At 39.0% G+C, this 21,070-nt stretch overlaps 1 protein-coding gene across 4 annotated transcripts in view; it reads right to left on the bottom strand.

Annotated features, from left to right (window-relative positions):
• SIPA1L2 (signal induced proliferation associated 1 like 2) overlaps positions 1 to 21,070 on the bottom strand; it is a 233,717-nt gene that overhangs the window by 57,905 nt on the left and 154,742 nt on the right. For all 4 annotated transcript variants that reach the window (XM_017874995.1, XM_017874998.1, XM_017874997.1 and 1 more), the window contains exons 8-10: positions 14,636 to 14,793; positions 8,719 to 9,295; positions 4,823 to 5,097 (exon numbers count right to left, since the gene is read on the bottom strand). In XM_017874995.1, the coding sequence (XP_017730484.1) occupies positions 4,823 to 5,097; positions 8,719 to 9,295; positions 14,636 to 14,793 (1,010 nt within the window). The remainder of the gene's footprint in view (positions 1 to 4,822; positions 5,098 to 8,718; positions 9,296 to 14,635; positions 14,794 to 21,070) is intronic.

Below are 21,070 nucleotides of genomic sequence, written 5' to 3'. Positions count from 1 at the left end.
ATCACCCGGGTGACAAAATTATCTGTACACCCAACCCCCAAGACACGTAATTTACCCACGTAACACACCTGCACATGTACCCCTTGAACCTAAAAGCTGGAAAGAAAAAGAAGTCTGCTTTATAATGAATAATAAATGGAATAAAGCATGGAAAAAAAATTTTTAAAAAAGCAAGCTCATTTGAGTCCAGATTTCAGCCTACCACTTATTTTATATATGTATGTGTGTAGATATCATACAAAATAAAACTGTTAAACAAAATTGAGTTTTCCTTCTATTTCCATATTCTCCTCTCTGCATACTTCAGGGGGTTGAATGATTAGGCAATAGACAGCAAAACAGGAGATGAGAACATAAAGTTTTAATTTTATAGAAAGATGAGAGAATAATAATGTAGACTCATGATAACATGAGAAAATTTCCACTGTTTTGCATTATATAGAAAAATGCCTTGGATAATATATCAACAAGGTATGACAAAATTCACACAAAACAGATGCACTGTAGCAAGGAATTTCATTTCCATATTTATTGGACATATTTACTAAATTCACTCACATTATATAACAACTCATGCATGATTCTGATGAGTTGTTACTTCCTTCATATCCGCCTTTTAGGCTGATATGCTTTCCTTCAAATGACACTGATAGAATGTCAGTCACCTTTGAAGGCCAGAGGCTGGGCCACACCAGTGGCTGTAAATTATCCCTTGCAAAAACAAGAAAGATCTTAATTAAGCATTTCTGGCCTGAGAAACTCTTCATCTTTGCCACAGAGACTGTCTGCTTGAGAAACACCGTGGTTCCCCTTTCAAACCTCATTTCCATTTGAAGAGTGCTATTCCCAAACTGCTTCTTGCCACTCATTCCCAATGTATATGAATTCACTCCAGGATCCAATCCCAGCACGAGATCAGTCAGTAAGTATCCCTCAAGGGTGATTCTCCCTGCTCAGCGTTCCCTGCAAATCCACAAGGAAAACTAAAAATGGCTCTGACTTCCTTTCAAGCTGAGGGACAAGTCAGACTGTCACCTCCCTTAGGCTGGCAAATGGGACTTCAAAACACAGGTGGCTTTAGATTGAACATAAATACTTTTCTGGGAATTCAAAACGCAGGTGGCTTTGGATTCAACATATTAATAAACACTTTTCCTACTAAAGACTGCATTTTAATCCAGCAGCTTCTGAGTCAAAACCAAACACCTTTTGACCTGAGGACAAGAGACACTGTCTATTAAATGACAGGCCACTCATGTTGCCCACAGGAGCAGCTGGGCTCCCATGTCAAATGATGTCCTCAGTGATATCCTGGTAGGAAAAAATGGGAGTTGATAAATGGCAAAAATGAACCGAAGCATTTTTCACAACATTTATGAGACTAAAATATCTCATAATTCCTTAATTTGGCCATTTTGTAGTCTTCATAGTGTTTATGTTAAAACTACTTTAAAAAATGTATATGTATATATACACACATACACACACACATACATATACATATCCATTTAAATAATATTCCTCCTCCCTGACAAGCACTAAGAGCCAGTTTGAGAAAGATGGAGGTCATTTTCCATGCTACAAGTCAAATGTATAGCTTTAGTTTCAGGCACATCCTGGTATATGTTACTATACGATTAAAGGTACTAAAGGTTGTTTGGTTTAAAGGGTTTGTATTTTAAATTTTAAAATGAGTGAAGTGCTACCCATTTCCCCTTAGTCCCTCCTCTACAGTTTCTTAACAAATCTAATAATACAGAAGGCTAAACATGCTGAGTGCAAGGGTGAAACTGAAAATGACATTTCATACTTACACTTGCGGTCTAAAGCAAAGGGCTGGTATTGCAAGGGTGGTGTCTGGTTATGAGAGGTTGTCTGACAACAGCAAGTACTTTTATCAGGGCACCCAGACAGTTGCAGGCAGAAAACAAATCAAAACTAACAAAAATATGGATTTAAAAATTTACAAATTCAGATTCACAGAAAATTGGAAAACTGAATTGAAAGAGTTTTAAATGATACAGGCTAGGCTTAAAGCCTTCACGACTTGCAGTAATGTGGATGATGGGTATGCCAATTCTGGAACGTTGCTACTAGGCAAATAGCTAATTCTAATCCTTCTGGCTAAGGTTAAAAGACAGTTATTACAGATTAATTGGGAAAAAAAAAACCCTGTATGTTTAGGGAATGACATTAATGAGACTCCTAGGAAGCAAGGGCAAAATCTTTAAATAAATATCTTGCCTAGTTCCAATAAGAGAATTTGCATTTAAAACAAAGAATTAATTATGTATAGACCAAGGCAGATAACTGACTCCTTAGAGGAAAACATGTCCTTGGATAAAAGATAACAGCTGCTGGAACTTTTAAATTGTAGTTTTGTTTGTTTTAGCTGAAAACAATTCAATATTTCGTAGAAAATTATATTCTCCTAAATTATATTTCTAAATACCAAATATAACGACAACTTTACCATTTTTATTAAACAGATCTCTTGAAAGCTTGAAAAAATTTCTTACTAACAGTAGACTAAAACTAAAATAGGCAAGAAATGTTATTTTTTAACCCAAAGGAAGCTCATGGTAACATTTTTGTCCAATTCTACAGTAATTGGCTGCTAGGACAGATAAAGGATACAAAGGCAGATAAAAGACTGATTCTTATCATAAGCATTAAAAATCTATATTTCTACTAAGGAAGACAGAAATCTTACTGTATGAAAAAATTTCTAACAAATGCTGGAAAATTTAGAAGATTTTAACATATACAGTACTTTAGCTTTTAAGGTCTAAAGGATTTGCCTTTTGCTATTTCCAAGATCCATTTTTAATGAATTAATTTTTTATTTTCTTTGGACTTATAGTAGTACATGTGACTCATGGGACGCTCAAAAAACAGATTCAACCAGGCAGAATCAAGCAAGGCAATAAGAAACATCTTCACATGGGACTGATACTCTACAGAGAAATCTTAGTTTCTTAAATCCTTATTTTATAAACATACTGGGCAAACACAGGAAACAAGGTCACAGAAAGTGAGGCTGGAGGCAAATGGTAAGATAACTAATAGAGAAAGATTTTTGCAAGATTTTGCACATTAACCATAGAGGAAGACAGTGTAAGCAGCTTTTTTTCCTAAAAGGAGATCATGGTTTAGCTGATCTATCCAATACGGCAGCCACTAGCAACATGTGGCCAGTGAAACATAAATTAATTAAAAGGAAAAATTCGTTTCCTAAGTTGCACTATAGTTCATGTACGTAATAGCCACTTGTGGTTTGTGGCTACTGCTCTGAACAGTACAGACACAGATCATTGTATAAGTGCAAATGGAGAGTGCTGGCTTAAAGGATGAAGAAAGGAGATAGAGAAAGGAGAGAGCATGACCTAGGTTAGTAAGTCCAGAAAGTAGACCCAACAAGCCTACTATCTTTGGATAATAAGAATTTCTTTTTTAATATGAAAGAAATTAAAATGAATATGCTAAAGTTTTATTTATTATTATTATTTGAGATGCAGTCTCACTCTGTCACCTATGCTGGAGTACAGTGGCACGATCTCAGCTCACTGCAGCCTTGACCTCCCAGGCTCAAGGGATCCCCTTCTGAGTAGCTGGGACTACAGGTGCACACCACTGCACCTGGCTAATTTTTGTATTTTTTGAAGAGATGGGGTTTTGCCATGTTGCCCAGGCTGGTCTGAAACTCCTGGGCTCAAGCAATCTGCCCACCTCGACCTCCCAAAGTGCTGGGATTACAGGTGTGAGCCATAGGGTCCAGCCTGAAGTTTTATTTTTTTAAATTAAATGTGTGGGGTAATTACGCTAAAAGGTTCTAAGTGCTTTACATACATTATTTTATTTCATCTTCATTGAAATCGTAGGAGGTAGGCAATATAATCATCCCATCTTATAGAGAGTAAGTGAGACTTAGAGAGAATGTGTGAGTTGCCCCAGGCCACACAGCAAATTCCTGGATTCCAAGCATACTTAGTCTCTCACAAGCCAGAGCTCTTAAGGCTGCCTGTAGGAACTCCATTTGGGAATGAAGACAGAGGGAAGGTGCTCTAGATACTACCACCAGTCATGCATTACCACAAGTAGTGGGCCACAGCCTGAATGAATGGCTCCTTCTTAATTAGCATTCTTTTTCCTTTTGGCCTAATATTTTATGTTGGGCATGATTATTTTCTATTAGTAATGGAACAGTATTGCTTTCTAACCCCATTCTTATCCCAGCCCTCCAGCTATCTGCCTCTGAACCTTCCAAGTCTAGCCATTCCTTTTCATCTATTTCTCCTGACAGTTTATGACAACACTCTGAACCAGTTCAACATCTCTCAAGCTCCACCTGAGAATGGAGTATTCACCACACAGAGTACATGCGCTGTTCCAACATTCTTTCATACCTACAAGTGTTGGTTTATTAAATATTTTTAAAATAATCAATGGCTTCATGTTATGGGAGGAAATTCTAACTGAATGGTTATTTAATGTGTTCAAGGCTGAGCTGTGATGCAGAACTATTTCCTCTTAGATATAAGTCTGACTGGTCCAGGGGAACCAGGCAGGTGCTCTTCCTGTCAGTTCAGAATAGCTCAGCTTTTACGTAGTCAATGTCCCAATAAATTGCTAAATTACTTTTTATCATTTATTACATATTTTAAAGCTCCTTTTCAATTCCTTGAATGAGAGACATCGCAACAACATTGTACCAAGATGCACCTGACTGCATTTTCTGAGGACCTTGCAGGGGCAGTGAGGACAGCCACCTGCTACAGAGGCGAAGGAGGAGTGAGCATTACTTGGGCCTGGCACGCCTTACCTTCGGGGGGAGCCGTCATCGTGGGGCTGGATGATGACCACCTTCACAGTCACAGAAGTGCGGAGCAGGTCGATCATCTGCTCGTGCGTCAGAGTGGCCACGGCGACTTTGCAGATCTCCACGAGGCGGCTCCCTTGGCGAAGGCCAGCCTTCCAGGCAAAGCCAAAAGGTTCCACATCTGCGACAATTCCTTCAAAATTCACATGGAAGCCAAGCTGGCCCAGCCCATTCCTCCTCAGGGTCATTTCCACAGTCTCGCAGCCTCTCGTCACTATCTAAGGGGGAAGGAGACTGTTAGAGATACCCTTCCTGCCCAAGCTGTCATGGGGCTCTACCAAAGGTGCACGTATGGGCCTCTATGCCAGCCCTCTCCCTTGGGCCCTCACAGCCCAGCCTGTCTCTCTCTGCCTTTTCCTTAAACCGTCCAAGTGACAAGACGAGGACATATTTAAGTTCAGAGCTGATCACAATTAACATTAGCATCAAGTGCAAAGAAAATAACAGAAGCACAACAATGGCTTCATTCTTCATTCTAAGTCATATATATTCTTGATACAGGTGTCCTGCTTTCTTAGATGTCACTGACCCAGAGCTTGGGAGCTTCAGATGGACTGAGAGAATTCCCCTTTTTCTTTTATTGTGTCAAGTGACTTGGCTTTTAAGCATATAAATTCCATTGTTCTAGATGGATTTTTGTGATGTAAAACGTAAAGATTTTGGAGACCATTACAAGTTTCAGTCAGCAAGCCCTAAAATCATTAGACAATTTAAAGAAAAACACCCCAAAACACTTGAAAGCTAACGCTTAACAGCCCACTCTGAGGTTCAGGAAGGGCAAATGCAGAAAGTTAGAGCTTTAAGAAAACTCTAAATGTTCTCTACACACCAGCCCTGGGGACATACTGTGGAGTGTTCTGTCCCCGAGGGTCCTTGTCTTGTGCTTGCCCGAGTGGTGAGGACCATTCAGATCCTCGGTGGGGGCAGGCCAGCCAGACTCCTTGGCCATCTGTTCACAAGACAAGTGTGCAGGATGGTGCTCTGGCAGGCAGCAGAGAGACCCTCTGTGCCTATGGGCTGCCTCTCCTCCACTGGGCCTGTCTCTCCTGGGGCTGAGGGCAGCCCCAAGCACTGGAAGCCCCAGTGTATGTACCTTATTCAAGAGTGAGAGAGAGTCAACAGCAGTCCCACAAAAAGGAACATGAAAGAAGAATGGTGGTTTGCATCCCACTTGGTACATTAAAGCACCACTAATGCAGTCTTCGAAAGCACTCACTGAGCATAGCTTACATGCAATGAAAGAAAAACATGGGCTCATTAAATATCATCTGATGACTATGACATCACTTATCTGTGGGAATTTCAAGTTGGGAGGTATCATACTCCTATCCCCAAAAGCCCAGAGGCAATGTATGAAGTTTCAGTTTAATGAACGCTCTATTTCTATGAAACATGCTCTGAATACAGATAGCTATTTAATAAGACCTATGACAGTAAGTACAGCTGTGGGACTGGGGCTGGTTCATGTATCACCACTGTGTCTGATGTTTCCATGGTTACCACAAGTGCACACAATGCCAATCAGCTTTTCCCAGACAGCCATGACAGTTCACGACTCAGCAAAATGCGGAAAGGGGATTGCTGGTTTTAGTTAGCGGTGACGTTTTAGAATATTGATGTTTCTAAAGTCATGAACTGAAGCAACTTAAAACTTGAAGAAGTAGTTCTGTAATACGCACAACACAAACACATTTTGTTCTCTTCTTTTTCAACTTTGTTCTAAACAATCCTATCAAAAGACAACACATAACATGTACCCAGCCTTCTTTCAAATATCAATGCAATTATCAGTTAAATTTATCATCCATGTATCAGAATGAAGAGTTATTGGCTGAGCCTTTCCAGAGTCCTCCAGCTCTGGCTCTTCTGCTCATTTCCTCCAGTCACCTGCCCTCTCCCCTACTTTGTCTTTTTGCTGTTTCTTTATCCCCTCTGTTTATTGCTTCCTCACATCCCCAAAGTCTGAAGGAAGGTGTTCTCCATGTATTTGGACTTCCTCCATGGACCCAATTATCACATGAAAACTGTAGTCTCCTAGCCAGGACTGGCTATGTAATTTGTGGGGCCCCATGAAAAAACAAAATGCAAGGCTCCTTATGAAAAAATTATGAAGAATTTCAAGATTGGCAATGGCAGAGCATTCAGTCAAGCATGAACTCTTTTGAGAGCGGGTCCCTGAGCAACTGCACGGGGTGCACATCCGCGAAGTGAACCCTGCCTGGCCCTCTAGGAACAAACTCTCATTCCTCTCCTGTACTGTTACCTGCAAGACAGACACCTTTAGTTCCACTTTCCACCACCTGAGAATGGACACTGAGTTAACCACCTGCCAAACGAGCAGGCATTCCCAACATCTCCACGATGACTGCATTCTTCTCTTTCTTCCCATTTCTGTTACTACCACCCTGTACCAACCCTTACGATCTAATCCCTTCAACAGTCTTTGGTTTGGCTTGTTTCCAATAGCTCATGTTGCACATCATCCTAGACACAGAATATAATTCCTAAAATAGATTTGTAATATTGTGCATCTTGGTCACACTGACAATACACTTTTCTAGCAAAATAGGATGGGGTCCATGGAATAGCAAATGTATAAGAGCCCCTGTGTAAATATCCAGGGAAAGTACATTTTCGTGGTTGGTGACGTGGTATTTGTGTTGTATTTTCAGAAGCACAGATTATAATGATTTGGTGGATATGCTGAAAAGAAGTATTTGCAATTAGCAAAAGCACAATGCATCCAGAGACTCATCAGTATAACTCAAGTCAATTCTCTAGGCATTTAATCATTTACTTAATCACCCCAAACCCCTTATCTAGGCTTGCACACATATACCTGATAATACTGTTGAACATACTGAGGCCCTTTACTGTAAACAGTCTCCACAAATAATGAAATTACTTTTCTGAGGCCAGCAGACACTGCCCTGATTTTACCTTCTCTTATACATGGTCTGTAACAACAAAAGGGTAATTTATATTTGGTGGGAGGAAAGGGGACAAGGAATGGATATAATTTCTCCTTTTTTCATGATCCATAGTAAACTAAACCTTTTCTAATTAAAAAAAAAATAACATCCTTTTGGGGGAAGATATACACACAAGAAATTCTACCGTCAAAGCATGTTTTTTTCTTATATTACCAAAATAAAACTGGAAATTGTTTGATGTATTCTTACTACTTTATTTTATATGCTCAAACTAAAATCTAATTCTTACTTTGTTAAAATTGGGAGCAGAAATATGACTACTGAACACCATGGATAAAATATAAGGGTTTTGCACTAAAATCACATACACAAAATCTTTTTTAAGTCTGACTTTTAAAAGCCTTTCTAAATTAATGTGTAATTCTGAAAACTTCCTTAAGAAACGGTGGCTCTAAGATTAATAATATATTTAATCTGGCACATTACACAAAAATACCTGCTGTATAAACATGCAGGGTTGAAACTGCAAATAGGACTCATCATTCATACACTCAACAGCAATTCTGCTGTTAATTACCCACTGGGAAGGTATGTTATGTCAGCCTCCATAAACAGACATTCTACCCAGATAATTCTGTTTTTCCTTCAAATGCTACTAAAATACATCTCAAGGTTCTCTTTTGCAGGTTGGCTTAACTTTTCCAATCAATTTATGATGGTTGCTTCTCCACTGTTCATGTATTCAACAACTCCTCAAAAGGACCCAGCATTTAAAATTAAGCTCTGTATCTGTAAGAAATGGTAATGCATTCCCTAATTGCTATAATCATGGTAGGATTTCCCCAGTGAAAGTTATTTTGAATATGGAATTGAAAACATAAGGGAAAATAGAAAACATGTACTTACTACTAATCGCTGAACAATTTCCCTGATATCTTCAGCACAGTTGTCTACCGAGGACAGGAGGACACATTCTCCTCTTTCATAAAACACTTTGATACTCATTAATCCAGATGTCCACCCAATAACATCCCTGCAGGAACAGTTAAATACAACATTCTTGGAATCCTTTTCAATCAACATGATGAACTCATTGGAAATCCCGAGAAGACATTCAATGTCAGCAGACTGGCCGAAGTCCCGTGCTATCACATGCCACATGATGGCTCCAATGCTGAACAAGTGGGCGTCCTTCCTTGGCTTTACTTTCTCCTTTTTCTTTGCACCCAGTGTAATGAAGCTGAACTTCACAGAGGTATCCACAGTGGCGGTTGTGACAAAGTTCTCCGCCAGATCTTTCAAGTACTCTTGCCTCGTTCGAGTGGCCATTGCTCGAAACTTTTCGGATTTATGGGCTGCATTTTCTGCGTTGATTACTTTGGCTAAAAGGAAGTCCCGGAACACGGCTGACTTTGGAAAAGTTACACCTTTGGGAATCGGTGGGCCAAATGGTGGCACATCTTTTGATCTGGAAACTCCAACACTGAGGAAGTAAAAATGGAAACAAAATGAGATAAGCTGTGATACCATAACGTGTATCTTCCCAAATGTGGCATATATACACACTTTCAACTTAACTGGTCTATTCTGCAGGCTTGTTCTCCTAATTTCTAGATACCCAGGGTTTGTTGTTGTTGTTTAAGCAAAATGTTTTAAACTTAGTAGACAGGAGGTGTAATGGGCTGAATTCTGTCCCTCTCAAAATCCACATGTTGACAAGATAACCCATAGTTTCTGGGAATGTGACGCTATCTGGAGAAAGGACCCTTAAGGAGGTGACTGAGTTACAGTGAAGCCATTAGGGTGGGCCCTAATCCAACAGACTGGTGTCCTTATAAGACGAGAAAATTTGGGCTTATAAAGAGATATCAGGGATGTATGCACATAGAAAGAAGACCATGTGAAGACACAAGGAGAAGACAGCCATCCATAAGCCAAAGGGAGAGGCCTCAGGAGAAACCAACCCTTGCTGACACCTCGATCTTAGACTTCCAGCCTCTACAACTCTGAGAAAACAAAAGTCTGCTGCTTAAGCCACCTAGCCTGTGGTATTAGTACAGCAGTGCTACCAAACTAACATGGGAGTAACACATCCATAGCATGTGGAATAAGCAGGTTGGCACTCTATAACTCTGCGGGGCTGGTTATCACAGGGAAAAACAGTAACGCTTCCGACCAAAGTGGGTTTAGCCCAAGTTAGCTGCAAGGGATTCAGTGACATGGGACAGAGTGATCACACTTACAAAGGCCAAAAATTTTAAGTGTCACTTTTTTAAAGGAAATGCTCACTTGGTCACATTTTGAAAATCTAAATGAAGGTTTTATGGGAGCAAAGTTTTAAGAGAACTCAGGGACTGAAGAGATCAAATGCATAGTGTTAATAATGAGCATCTTAATCTATTAAAACCAGTAATGCTCCCCTACATCACAAAGAGTTGCTTTAGTTATCTCATATCCTTTTCTGAATAAGACAAATTATAGAGTGGACTAATGAATTATCAAAGGAAGGATTAAGACGAGTGAGTGAATGAATGGATCTGGTATCACTGGCAGCATTGAGAGCACCCCAATTACTGAGTAGCTACCACAGACCAAGAATCTGTACTAATCCCACATCTGCCCAGGCTGACATTGGAGTAAAGAAAGGAAGCAATCTTCGTTTTGTTTTCATCATTGTGGAAAATTCTAAAAAAAGCAAATTAAGGAATAAAAACATTCCATCCAAATTTGTTCTGTCAGATGCAAACTCCTCTTCCAAAATGTGGTTTGCTAGACTTCAGAAAAATTGCAGACTCTCTCACTTGTGCTTTAATCTGCCATCTCTTCAGCAGCGTTAATTACCTGTAGCGGCAAGACAGACAGCTGGCTAGATGGGGCCTTCACCAATATGAAAGGGAAGGAATGACTGCTTTGCTTTGGGACAGATACACCAAACTCATGAATAGCACCTGGTGGTGCTTTACGGTGGTATATATACTACACCAGAGGGTATGTGTGTGTGGGAACTTGACTTATGTCCTTAAATGAAGGGAAGGTCCTTAAAAACATCACAGAGGTTGACGCTGCCAGGGATCTACATCACGTGTGGCCCATTTTCCCCTCACCACCATCCTCAGGATGGCCATTCTAGACTGGGAATTAATTTATCCCTTACAATCCCCCATGTTAACTCTGAGAGAGTGGTCCTAAAGCTCCTGTTTGAACTTGTGATTAGTCTAATCACACCCTGTGGCTTCTCTTCTCTACACTGTCAATGAGCTCAAAGGGCCTCTCTGTGCACTGCAACCTGCCCTGCAAATATTGGGTACGATAAACCAGTGTATCACTGCTCCTAAATTTGGTTCTCTCTTCCAACACTGAGTACAGATTTCTAGCAGTATTTTACCCATGGAATGCTGAGGCGGCCAAATGTCATCTGGCACTCTAGTGCATTACTTCTCTGCATTAACTCTGTAGATCTCATGCTACCCTCTGACTGCAGCTTGTATGCACTTAAGCTACAATGTCAGGGGAAATTTCTTATATCTAAATATGCTCTACTGTGGTGTCACATAGTGAATAAGAGAGACATGGTGACTCCATTATGTATTAGAGAAATTCTTTTTGTATCCAATTATAGACCCTAATATCTACTTTGAGATTCTTTCTACAATGTATGCCATATTCTTGTTCAATAAACTGTATTCTTGCACATCTCAAAGTTGTACAAGAAAAGCAGCAGAATGTAAGCATGGCTATTCCATGATTATGATATTCTGGGTATGGGAATCAATTAGAAATCCTTGATTACAAAAGCTCATATGATCCTTAACTTTCCAAATAGAGTCAAGTTCAGAAGAAATATTCTTTTGTCAGATTCAGATAATTCCCAATGTGTGGAAATGAGAACTTATATCAGAGCTCCTTATTTCACCCAAATGATTCAATAGCATTTATTAATGATTTAGGGGCCTTAGATATTTAAGGCTCCTCCAGCAAAAGCAAACATAGAAAGATAAGCATTCCTTAATATGCACATGAAAACGTTTCAATAAAGCCTGCTGGCCAAAGGACAATAAAGAAAGGTGTGAGGAGCAAACTGGAGTCAGGTGACGGGAATCCAGCTCTACCACCTCCTGAGTGACTGAGCTAAGGACATAATCCCTCAGTGCCTCACTGCCCTCATCTGTAAAATGGAGGGTAAAGTAGTATCATACCCAAAAGCCCACTGTAACGATGATAGAAAATAATGCATGTAAAGCTTTTATTACCCGAATTGTTGCTGTTACTGTCACTATTACTATCATAGTTGTTTTAATAAATGATTTAACCCTGTCACCTAATTTTTTTCAGAAGATGTTACATACTAAATTTTCTTAAAAATGGCAGTCATCATTTTCTGTAGATACCTCTGCACTTTTAATTCACTGTTAGCTAACAAGCCTATTCTCATTCCGTTACTGAGCATTTTGTAAAGAGTTTATCTTGGAAAGCACATAAAAACATAAATCTCTCAAAGTCAGCTTAACATTGGCTACAAATTAAAGAGTCTTTTATAAAGAAATAGGCAATTTGTCATGTCTGCTTTTTAAATATTTTCAGGCTAAAAGCGAGATGTTTCGTGAGGCTTTGGGTGTGTTGCCTCATTTCTCCTAGTTCCAGTGGACCCAGCATAACTGCTTGAGCATTCTGCTGAGCTCATGGGGGAGGCCTGACTCCCTCTGTAGGGTGGGAGTGTGGTCTTCTGCTCAGGCAGGTACACCCGACAGGCTGCACACTTTTCATTAGAGGAGGTGATCTCAACCGCGCAGCCCCTTCTGACAGCTGTAAGGCCTATGAATTGGCGCTGGTACTGGGGGTCCACGTCAGCAAGAATACACTGCCGCTCAACACCCGCACAAAGCTCAGGAGAAAAACAGCTTTCACAGGAGCTTGCCACCCTGGATTAGGATACAGCAAAATTTAAGAAAGCTGTCGAGCTGGACTATATCATTTCCTTGGAAATTATTTTAATACATTTATTTCTCCATTGGAATATTTAGAGGAGTATCACATGAAACGGACCAATAAGGTGTTCTTAGAAATGTGGGCATGCCAACCTTATTCCACGAGACAGAGTAAGGACCGTTTCATAAAATGTTATGGAATTCATGTGACTACAGGATTACTCAAGATTATTATTGATTGTTTAAGAAATACTAGCGATGCTTTTAAGCAAGATCAACGAAGCTGATGAGGCACTTCCAAAAATGTTAGGCACCTGAACTGATGTTACATTTGAATCTCATCAGCAAAGGTTAATTTAGTAATAGCAATGTGGCTTCTTAAAAACCAATGACTCCATCTCTGAATGATTGGCATATGCTACTTTTATCACAGAAAAAATAATGCGATGTACTTTGTTTACATGTAAGATATCTCCGTGGTGTTTTCATGATATAAGCATAAAGATAGCAAGTAATTTAAAATACTTGATCTGACCTAAAGATAGCTACCCATAAAATAACACCAAATACAATACAATAAAGCCTTATATTTCAGTTTTCCCAACCCATTAGGAAGGTTCATTTTACTCTTCAGAATTACCATTAGCTGGATGAGCTCCTAGGAAAAAAGGCTAACTCACCAGGTTTGTCCCAATATTATCTACTTTAAGCCTATCATTTGTATAGAGTAGATACTATATTCTTTCAAATATCACTTTTAAAAAGTAGTTCTGAGCATTCAGGCCAGTGGTCTTAAACCCAGATGTGTGAAGAATGACTCTGGAGGAAAATACAGAGATGCCAGGTGTACTGCATTGGAACACAGCACAGTAGAGCCATAGACTAGGGCTATGTTTATTTAACACGGTGACTGGGAGGTAAAATTCAGGGTAAGAACTGCTGGTTTTCAGACTTTGTTCTAAGATGGCTTGGGCATCTGTAGGGTGGGATGTAAATTGGCAACTTCTTACATACAGACTAATTTCTCTTTTGCCTTTAGGCAGTAAGCTCTGTAGTCTTCACTTTCTTACAAGGAATAGTCATGTCTCTGAACTAGGCCCAGTGGGCAGCTGAATTGGCAACTACTGTTTTAAGATGATAAATGAAAATAACCTTGGATGAATTCCAGGAACTCTAACAGGTGTTTTACATAATTTAAGCTATTTATTCATCATAACCACATACTGAAGTAGGTACTATCATTACCATTATCTTCAATTTTAAGATGAGGAATCAAATGCTAAGGAAAATAAAATAAGTCACACAAAGCCCTATGATAAGTGGTAAAGCTGGTTTCAAACTCTGGTCAAAGACCCATTGTTTTACCGATACCCCACATGATATGATCACTTGGCTGCAGTTATTTCCTAACACAGAGTCTGGGAGTAGCAGTTAAGCATAAAAGCAGGCCTTGTCAGAGCCATTCTTGGGATTCCAAGGCATGCACGTGGCCTTTTGAAGTCACCCAAGTGTCAACTCCTTGTTTCAGCAGTCCTGCAAAGATCCAAGATCTCTGATGGAAAGAAATGTTTTACTGCCACAATACTTACTTCTCCTAGATAAGCACTTAATCAGCCACTTCATCCAACTCAGAGAAGGACACCAATTAAACTATTGGTTCTGGCTGAAGTTTTAGGAGAAAACAGAGGAAACGTGTAATCCACCATTTTAAAGTGCTAGGCATTTCCCTTTTCCAAGGGGCAAAAGGGAAGAAGGCAATTATTTCTTACAGAAAGTGTCTCAGTAATTAGAAAATCACGAAGTTGGAAATAATAATTGGCAAACAAAGATATTTTTGGGAAAAGATGCCCTGTTGAAATAAACCTGGGAGAATGATAGATCAGGGATTACTGACTCACCTATAACACACATTTTCGGTACATGGATTATGCACTTTGACTATGACAAAGACATGCTGAAAGTGAGACCGGATGCTTTTCGGAGTAAAAGGAAGTGCTCCAGGCTCCTGGAAGACGATGGTCACGATGTCATTTCCTATGTGCCTTTTCCTCAGTAGCTGTGGTCAAGAAAGTGAAGAGTTACAAATAAGGTTTTCTTTAAAACAAAATATATAAATATATGCAATTCGGTCATCTTTCAACTTGAAGGAGTGATTTTAAAAAAGCACAGTCATTTTTTGGAAGTTAGTGCTCCTAAATTTGGCATAGAAAAAGCAAAATGGGCTTCATCCAAAAGACCCATGGGAAGAAAGGCCTAAATATTTACCTTTTTTATTTTAAAATTCAATTTGTACTCTCTCTCCTGTTTGTCTTTATCTAGTTCCTCTTTTTAAACCCCTAAAATAATAGCACATCAGAGCTCACAATGCTTTAAAAAAGGTTGCAGGTTAAGCTCTGGAAGATGAAGTCCAAGAGAGGGTACAGGTTTGCTGAAAGGTCCTACACTATCATACCAGCAGGCCTCAGCTTCTAGCCTGTGCTCCCACAGTAACATGCATTTTGCAACAAAATACAGAACACTGTCATTTTGGTGGCCAGTAATACAAACCAATTAACTGAACCCTGGCCGTTTAAAATGTAATTCAGAAACACAGAATTCCACTGGATTAATAACCAGAAGCCCAATCGTTCGTAATTTTATAAATTACAAATCTGGCAGGGGGAATGACGCTCAGAGCAGTAACACTTGAACAATGCCTTTACTTTTGATGTTCCTTCTGCCAAGAATGCCCCCTTCACTCCAGGTTTCTCCCAGACAATGCAGTTGTCTCTGTAGATCCCACCTCATCGGAAAGAAACTTCCTATTTCCCAGGCCTATTTCTATTACACTGGTTGTTGCACGGTCTTCTAATGGTTGGTTTACTTCTTCTGCATCAGGTCATAACCTTCATGAGGGCACAGAAGTGTCATACTGACTTTCAGTTTCCTAATGGTGTGCCAGGCAAAGGAGGTACCCAATACACATTTGTTTAAGAAATAAACAAATAATCCAAATATACATTTACTGACACATCACATCATGCATTAAAATTGTGACCACTTCTTTCCTATGAACACATGCCCATAAATCCACATAAAGGCACTCTGTAAGCTTATGCAAGTGAAGGCATAGATCTGAGCTCTCAAAGTTTGTGATCTTCAGTTTTAATACATAAAACAATCCTTATACAACTTGGTGATGTCATTGCTGGAATGTGACAATCTCAGACAGTAAATCTCTTTTTACTAGCAATATGAAAGACCACGACCTCACACTTAAATTTATTTGGCACCTACAGTGCATATTGCACGTAAAGACCATTAAGTTCAACTTTTAAAGCCTTTTAAACCCAGATACAAAAAGGTTTTCATTGTCAGGTCCCTGACTTGTGATTTAGCATGATAAAAGGCCTGGAAAAGTGGGAATGAAATGTTCATTCTTTCAGAGTTTTCTACAGGCCAGTTAAATTGCTGATTCATATGCTGAAAAATTCCTACTTAAATCCCCATGGTCAAAGTTATAAACACACAAAAATCATCTTACTGTCTGAATAAGGTTTGGAAACATATATTAATACATCATAATACAGACCCAACGAGCCACCTCATTTAAAATGTGGTTTTCAAAAGTTTGCTAGATTTTTAAAATGTGCCATTTCAAATGCATGTAAATAATCAGTGAAAACTGTATGTGGCAAGGACATTCTTTGCTCCTTTCTCCCAAAATTGAAATACATGATTCATATGTATTGTAATAAGACAAGGAAAAATCAGGAATAGTTTTTAAAAATATGCCCATCACTGTGTTCAATGTATTTGTAGACTACAAAACACAGCAGTTCACACTCTACTTTATTCAATGCCCTTGAAACACAGGAATTCTCAGACTGTCAAAAGATGGAGCTCACTTTGGCCAAGGCCAGGCAGTGAGTTCAGCACCTCCTACCTCCTGAGTGATTGCCAGTGTGGCTTCATGTTGGCCAGCCCTCTCAATTAAACACAGGGTGCAGGGAGGGCCTTGTTAGTCAGTGCTTCATGGCTGTTAAGACTGCAACAGCAAATTGGACAGTTATTCCAATTTCTTTTCCTCCTGAAGGAAAATGTTGGGTCTGATTCTATACTTCATCACAGGACTATTTAAAGCACAAGTTAAAGCATAAGCTAAAGTCTGGTTACCTTGACAACATGCCAAAGCACTGTCGTCCCTTTCTAGACACATTCTTTTGCTTTGTAAAATGGGCCAAAAAATGTTTTCAAAAGTCTAGTTAATTTAGCCGTGGCCACATAATGCACTTTGTAGGAAAAAAATAAACCACTGGGGGTGGAAACAAGAAGATTCATTAGGAAGGGTAAAATCAAAGCTCTTTGAAGGAGAATAAAATAAGAAAAATGAACACTATACATTAGTAGGATGCTTGAATTTGTTTCAGAGATTAAGAAAATAATCTGGAAAATTAACAGAAATATTATTCATTTTCTATTTTAGGACTTTGTCAAACATGAAATAAGTAATTTCTTAAACTTCTTAAAGGCAAATGTTTTCTTTAGTAGTTTATGCTTTTTTCTAACTGGTCAATGAAATTCTATACAATCAGAGTCTGTAAACTGGGAAAAGGGATGGCAAACCAGAAACAATCGCAGCCTGGCAAAACCTGATGGTACCATTTGTTTGAGGGAATTATAGGAATGACATCTTCTGGGGCAAACTTCTTTCTAGGTATGTAAAGCTAATTACAATTTTCAGTAATGTCAAGAGAACCAACTTATTAGTGCTTTCAACTGCAACAGTGAGTTAATAAATATTGTATTAGATAGATTTACATAGTCATTTCTACTAAATTTCTAACACTTGATTCCAGCTGTGAAACAGGAATAAGCTCTTGTTATGACAAGGAAAGAGAAAATGTGAGTCTTCACCCAATTCCATGGCAAAAGCATAGAGATGTTACAGAAATATCACATACGGCCGTAGGTTTAGTGTCAGTTCCTTAAACAAACCGGGATCTCATAAGACCAGTTTTAACTTAGTGCAAAAATACAGTAAGATAGAACGAGTAAGTTCTAATTATTCGACAGTACACTAGGGAAACTATCATTAACAGCAATTTATTGTGTATTTCAAAATAGCTGCAAAAAATATTTGAAATGCTCTCAACACGAAGATAAGTGTTTGTGGTGATAGATATGCCAATTACCCTAATGTGATCAATACACATTGTATGTAGGTTTCAAAATATAGCATGTAACCCCAAAATATGTACAATATGATATATCAGTAAAAAAAAAAATTTAATGAGAGGAAAAAACTCAAAAAGCAAACTGAGAAGAAAAAAACCAGGAAGTGAAAATAAGTATCAGATAGCACACTTGGATGAAAACTGAAAGCTGAATGAGATAGTATCTGCTGGCTTCTATGTATACGGGTTCATTTGTTAAATTATTATTTTTTTAACCCAGTAAGACAGAAACAAACTGTTTTGCACCTAATGCTGGGGGAAAGCAGGCTGTACAACATGAAAGAGAACAGTCAGGATATGATTCAGAAGCTCGTAAGAGTCAGAGAAGAGGAAGGTCACCTGAAGTTGGAGAAGGCAGGTCTCCAGAGAAGGTCTTTAGAAAGAAGCAAATCCACATACTCTAAGAAAGCAACCACAGGTTCTCAATCCTGGTCCTTGGGTTTGAATCTAAATCCTGTTACTAAAAAGGGGGCTGACAGAGACTCCTCTGACATGACTGATTCCTTCCTACCTCTCTGACCTCATCACCTGCTCCTTACCATCTAGACAGCATCTTGTCCCTCCTACAGGACAACTGATTTTCACCCAAGGAACTTTGCAGTTCCTAATCTCTTACCTGGAAAGCTCTTCCCCTTCACCCAGAGGGCTGGCTTTTCCTCCTTTAGGGAGATGGCCCTAATTTTGCACTTATACATACACCTGCATGTACATAAACACACATATCCCCTCACATACACTGTCCTCAAGAGTTTGCACCAGTGGTTAGAAATATGCCTTGATTTTTAAGAGATGTATAGAGTTTCCTACGGAAAAAGTTAATGTAGAAAAGCATTCTAAATAATAATTAAGGAAGGGCAACTTATACATCTTACTACATAAATACAAAAGAAAGAAAAGTCTTGCCTACCTTCTGCAAAAAAGTGAATGTTAGTGAACTGTTCTTACTTCTAATGGGCAAGAAGAGGATATTACATTTAATTAATGTTTGAAGAATTTGTCACTGATTTACCATTTCACATAATCATGATATTTTACTAATAACAAGAGTAAATGTACAAATGAGTTAAGAAATGAACACTGTGCAAACGAAGAAACAAAATAATCTAAGAATGCAGATTTTTAATGACTTCATAACAAAGTAAAGATGATAACAGGATTGTGCAGATATAAATATCTCTTTCTTCTTTCTGACACCAGACAATATCAACCCTCACTCTAGGTAACGATCTTTGTGATGTAGTATAAGTATATGCTCCTACTTAGGGTCTGGGAATAAAGCTACTCATGGAAAACTAAATAAGCATTTTATCCTTCCAAAAAATTCTACAGTATTATGCATAGGTGAACCCAAGTATAGTCAGGACCCAAGGGTTCATAGCACTTAGTGATGCAGGTTGTTCCAGTATTCACATGAGTCCTTAGTAACACCAATTAGGGACATAAGGAAGTACACAAACTCTTTAAGGCAGGAGCTTACAATCAGCCTACCCACTATGGAGAAAAGGGCTCCAGGCTTAGCTCAAATATAACATCATTACCTCTGTGGTGTCAAGCCCATTACTAGAATAAGACCAGTATCCTTTAATTAGCATCTCAGAAACCTAGGGGCTTGGTCTTACTCATTAGACACCTCCATAAGGCATCAGGTACCCCTTCACAACAGAGCAGCTAAAATGTTACGCATACGTTAAAAAAGAAATAGGTTACTGTGTGCCAGGCACTGAGGCACCTCTACTTTACATGCCCACTTTGAAGAAAGAATTTCTTTGCCAAAGTGAAGTTTAAAGCTAATTTGTGAAGTTCTTCCCATTGATGACATCCCATGATGGCTTAACCATGACTTGTCTTCAGGGCAGGCAGAAGGAAAGCACATAGGGGAAGACAGCCGTGGGAAAAGTGGATGGACTGCCAGACAGATGCAGACAGACTTGCAGGACTTAACTTTTGAAGAGAGAAGATAACTCCAAGAGCAGGGTTTCTTATCATTCTTTTGGTCTATTGAGTTTTTCTACGCAACAGTCAGAGACCATTCCAAAGATTAAAGCTCTTTTGCAACTGTGGTAAATTCTCTGAAGACTTTTAATACATCCTGGAATCGGCATCCAGCTTGATTTATTACAAGAAGGAACACAAGAAATTAAATCTGATGTGGACGAGTCTGGACCAGTTAAATGGTCACAAACTGTAGTGTAAGAAGCCAAGGTTACAGGCATAATTCACGTAGGGGCCAGTTCACTTTGCTAAGTCCTGTGGCTTCAAATTGCACTCATGAACCCAGCTGGTCATTTCAGACATTTCTGCCTTTGGTATTAACATAATTTGTGGGCATGGATGGGGAGGGTGAGAGAAATGGAGTCAATACAACTCATAACAAATTTGGAAAATACATGTCCCAGGATTGCAAGTGGCATTATTTATCCACAAACAGAACATTCTGATGACAACCTGTGATTGCAAAATATTAAATGTCAAAGAATAATTTTCTGAAATAATTGATAAATTTAGTCTCTCACTTTCTCAACCATTCAGAATCTTAGTTTTTCATAATAGATCTTTAGGACTGGATACAGGAAAATAAAATGCAAATTAAGTCATCCAAAATATGAGTGGCTCGATATCTAATGAATTATAAAAGAATAACAACTAAAACTTAGTTCTATGCCTGGAACTACTTTAAGTGCTTTACATGTATTAATTTGCCTAATTCTCTATCTCCTAAGAAAGGTTCAATCATTCATTCACTAATCATTCAACAAATGTTTGTTGACTTCTTACCATGTTCTGGATACTGTTCTGGGCACACAGGGACACTTCGGGGAACAAAACAGATACAAATCCCAGCTTTCACGAGTTTACAATGTATAGCCTCAACTTACAGGGACTTTTCTTTTACTTTCCAGTTGGGGAAGTTTAACACACACACATGCTCCTCTACCCCCCAGTTGCATCTACACTTTCACTGCTTTGCTGTCCTGATTTTTGTGCACACATTTTTTCAAGGCTAGTTTCAGTGAAATGAAGTCAGGTACACAAAACTCTAATGCCTACAGATTTTGATTACTCTTCAACGAAAGGGGGTGGGAAAGCCAGTTTTGAGTTCTGGTAAAAGTAAAGACT

This window comes from Rhinopithecus bieti, unplaced genomic scaffold (assembly GCF_001698545.2).
Source record: "Rhinopithecus bieti isolate Rb0 unplaced genomic scaffold, ASM169854v2 scaffold_9670, whole genome shotgun sequence".
Classification (NCBI taxonomy): domain Eukaryota; kingdom Metazoa; phylum Chordata; class Mammalia; order Primates; family Cercopithecidae; genus Rhinopithecus; species Rhinopithecus bieti.
Note: the sequence above shows the minus strand (reverse complement) of the source record. Positions and strands in the feature narration are given on the sequence as shown.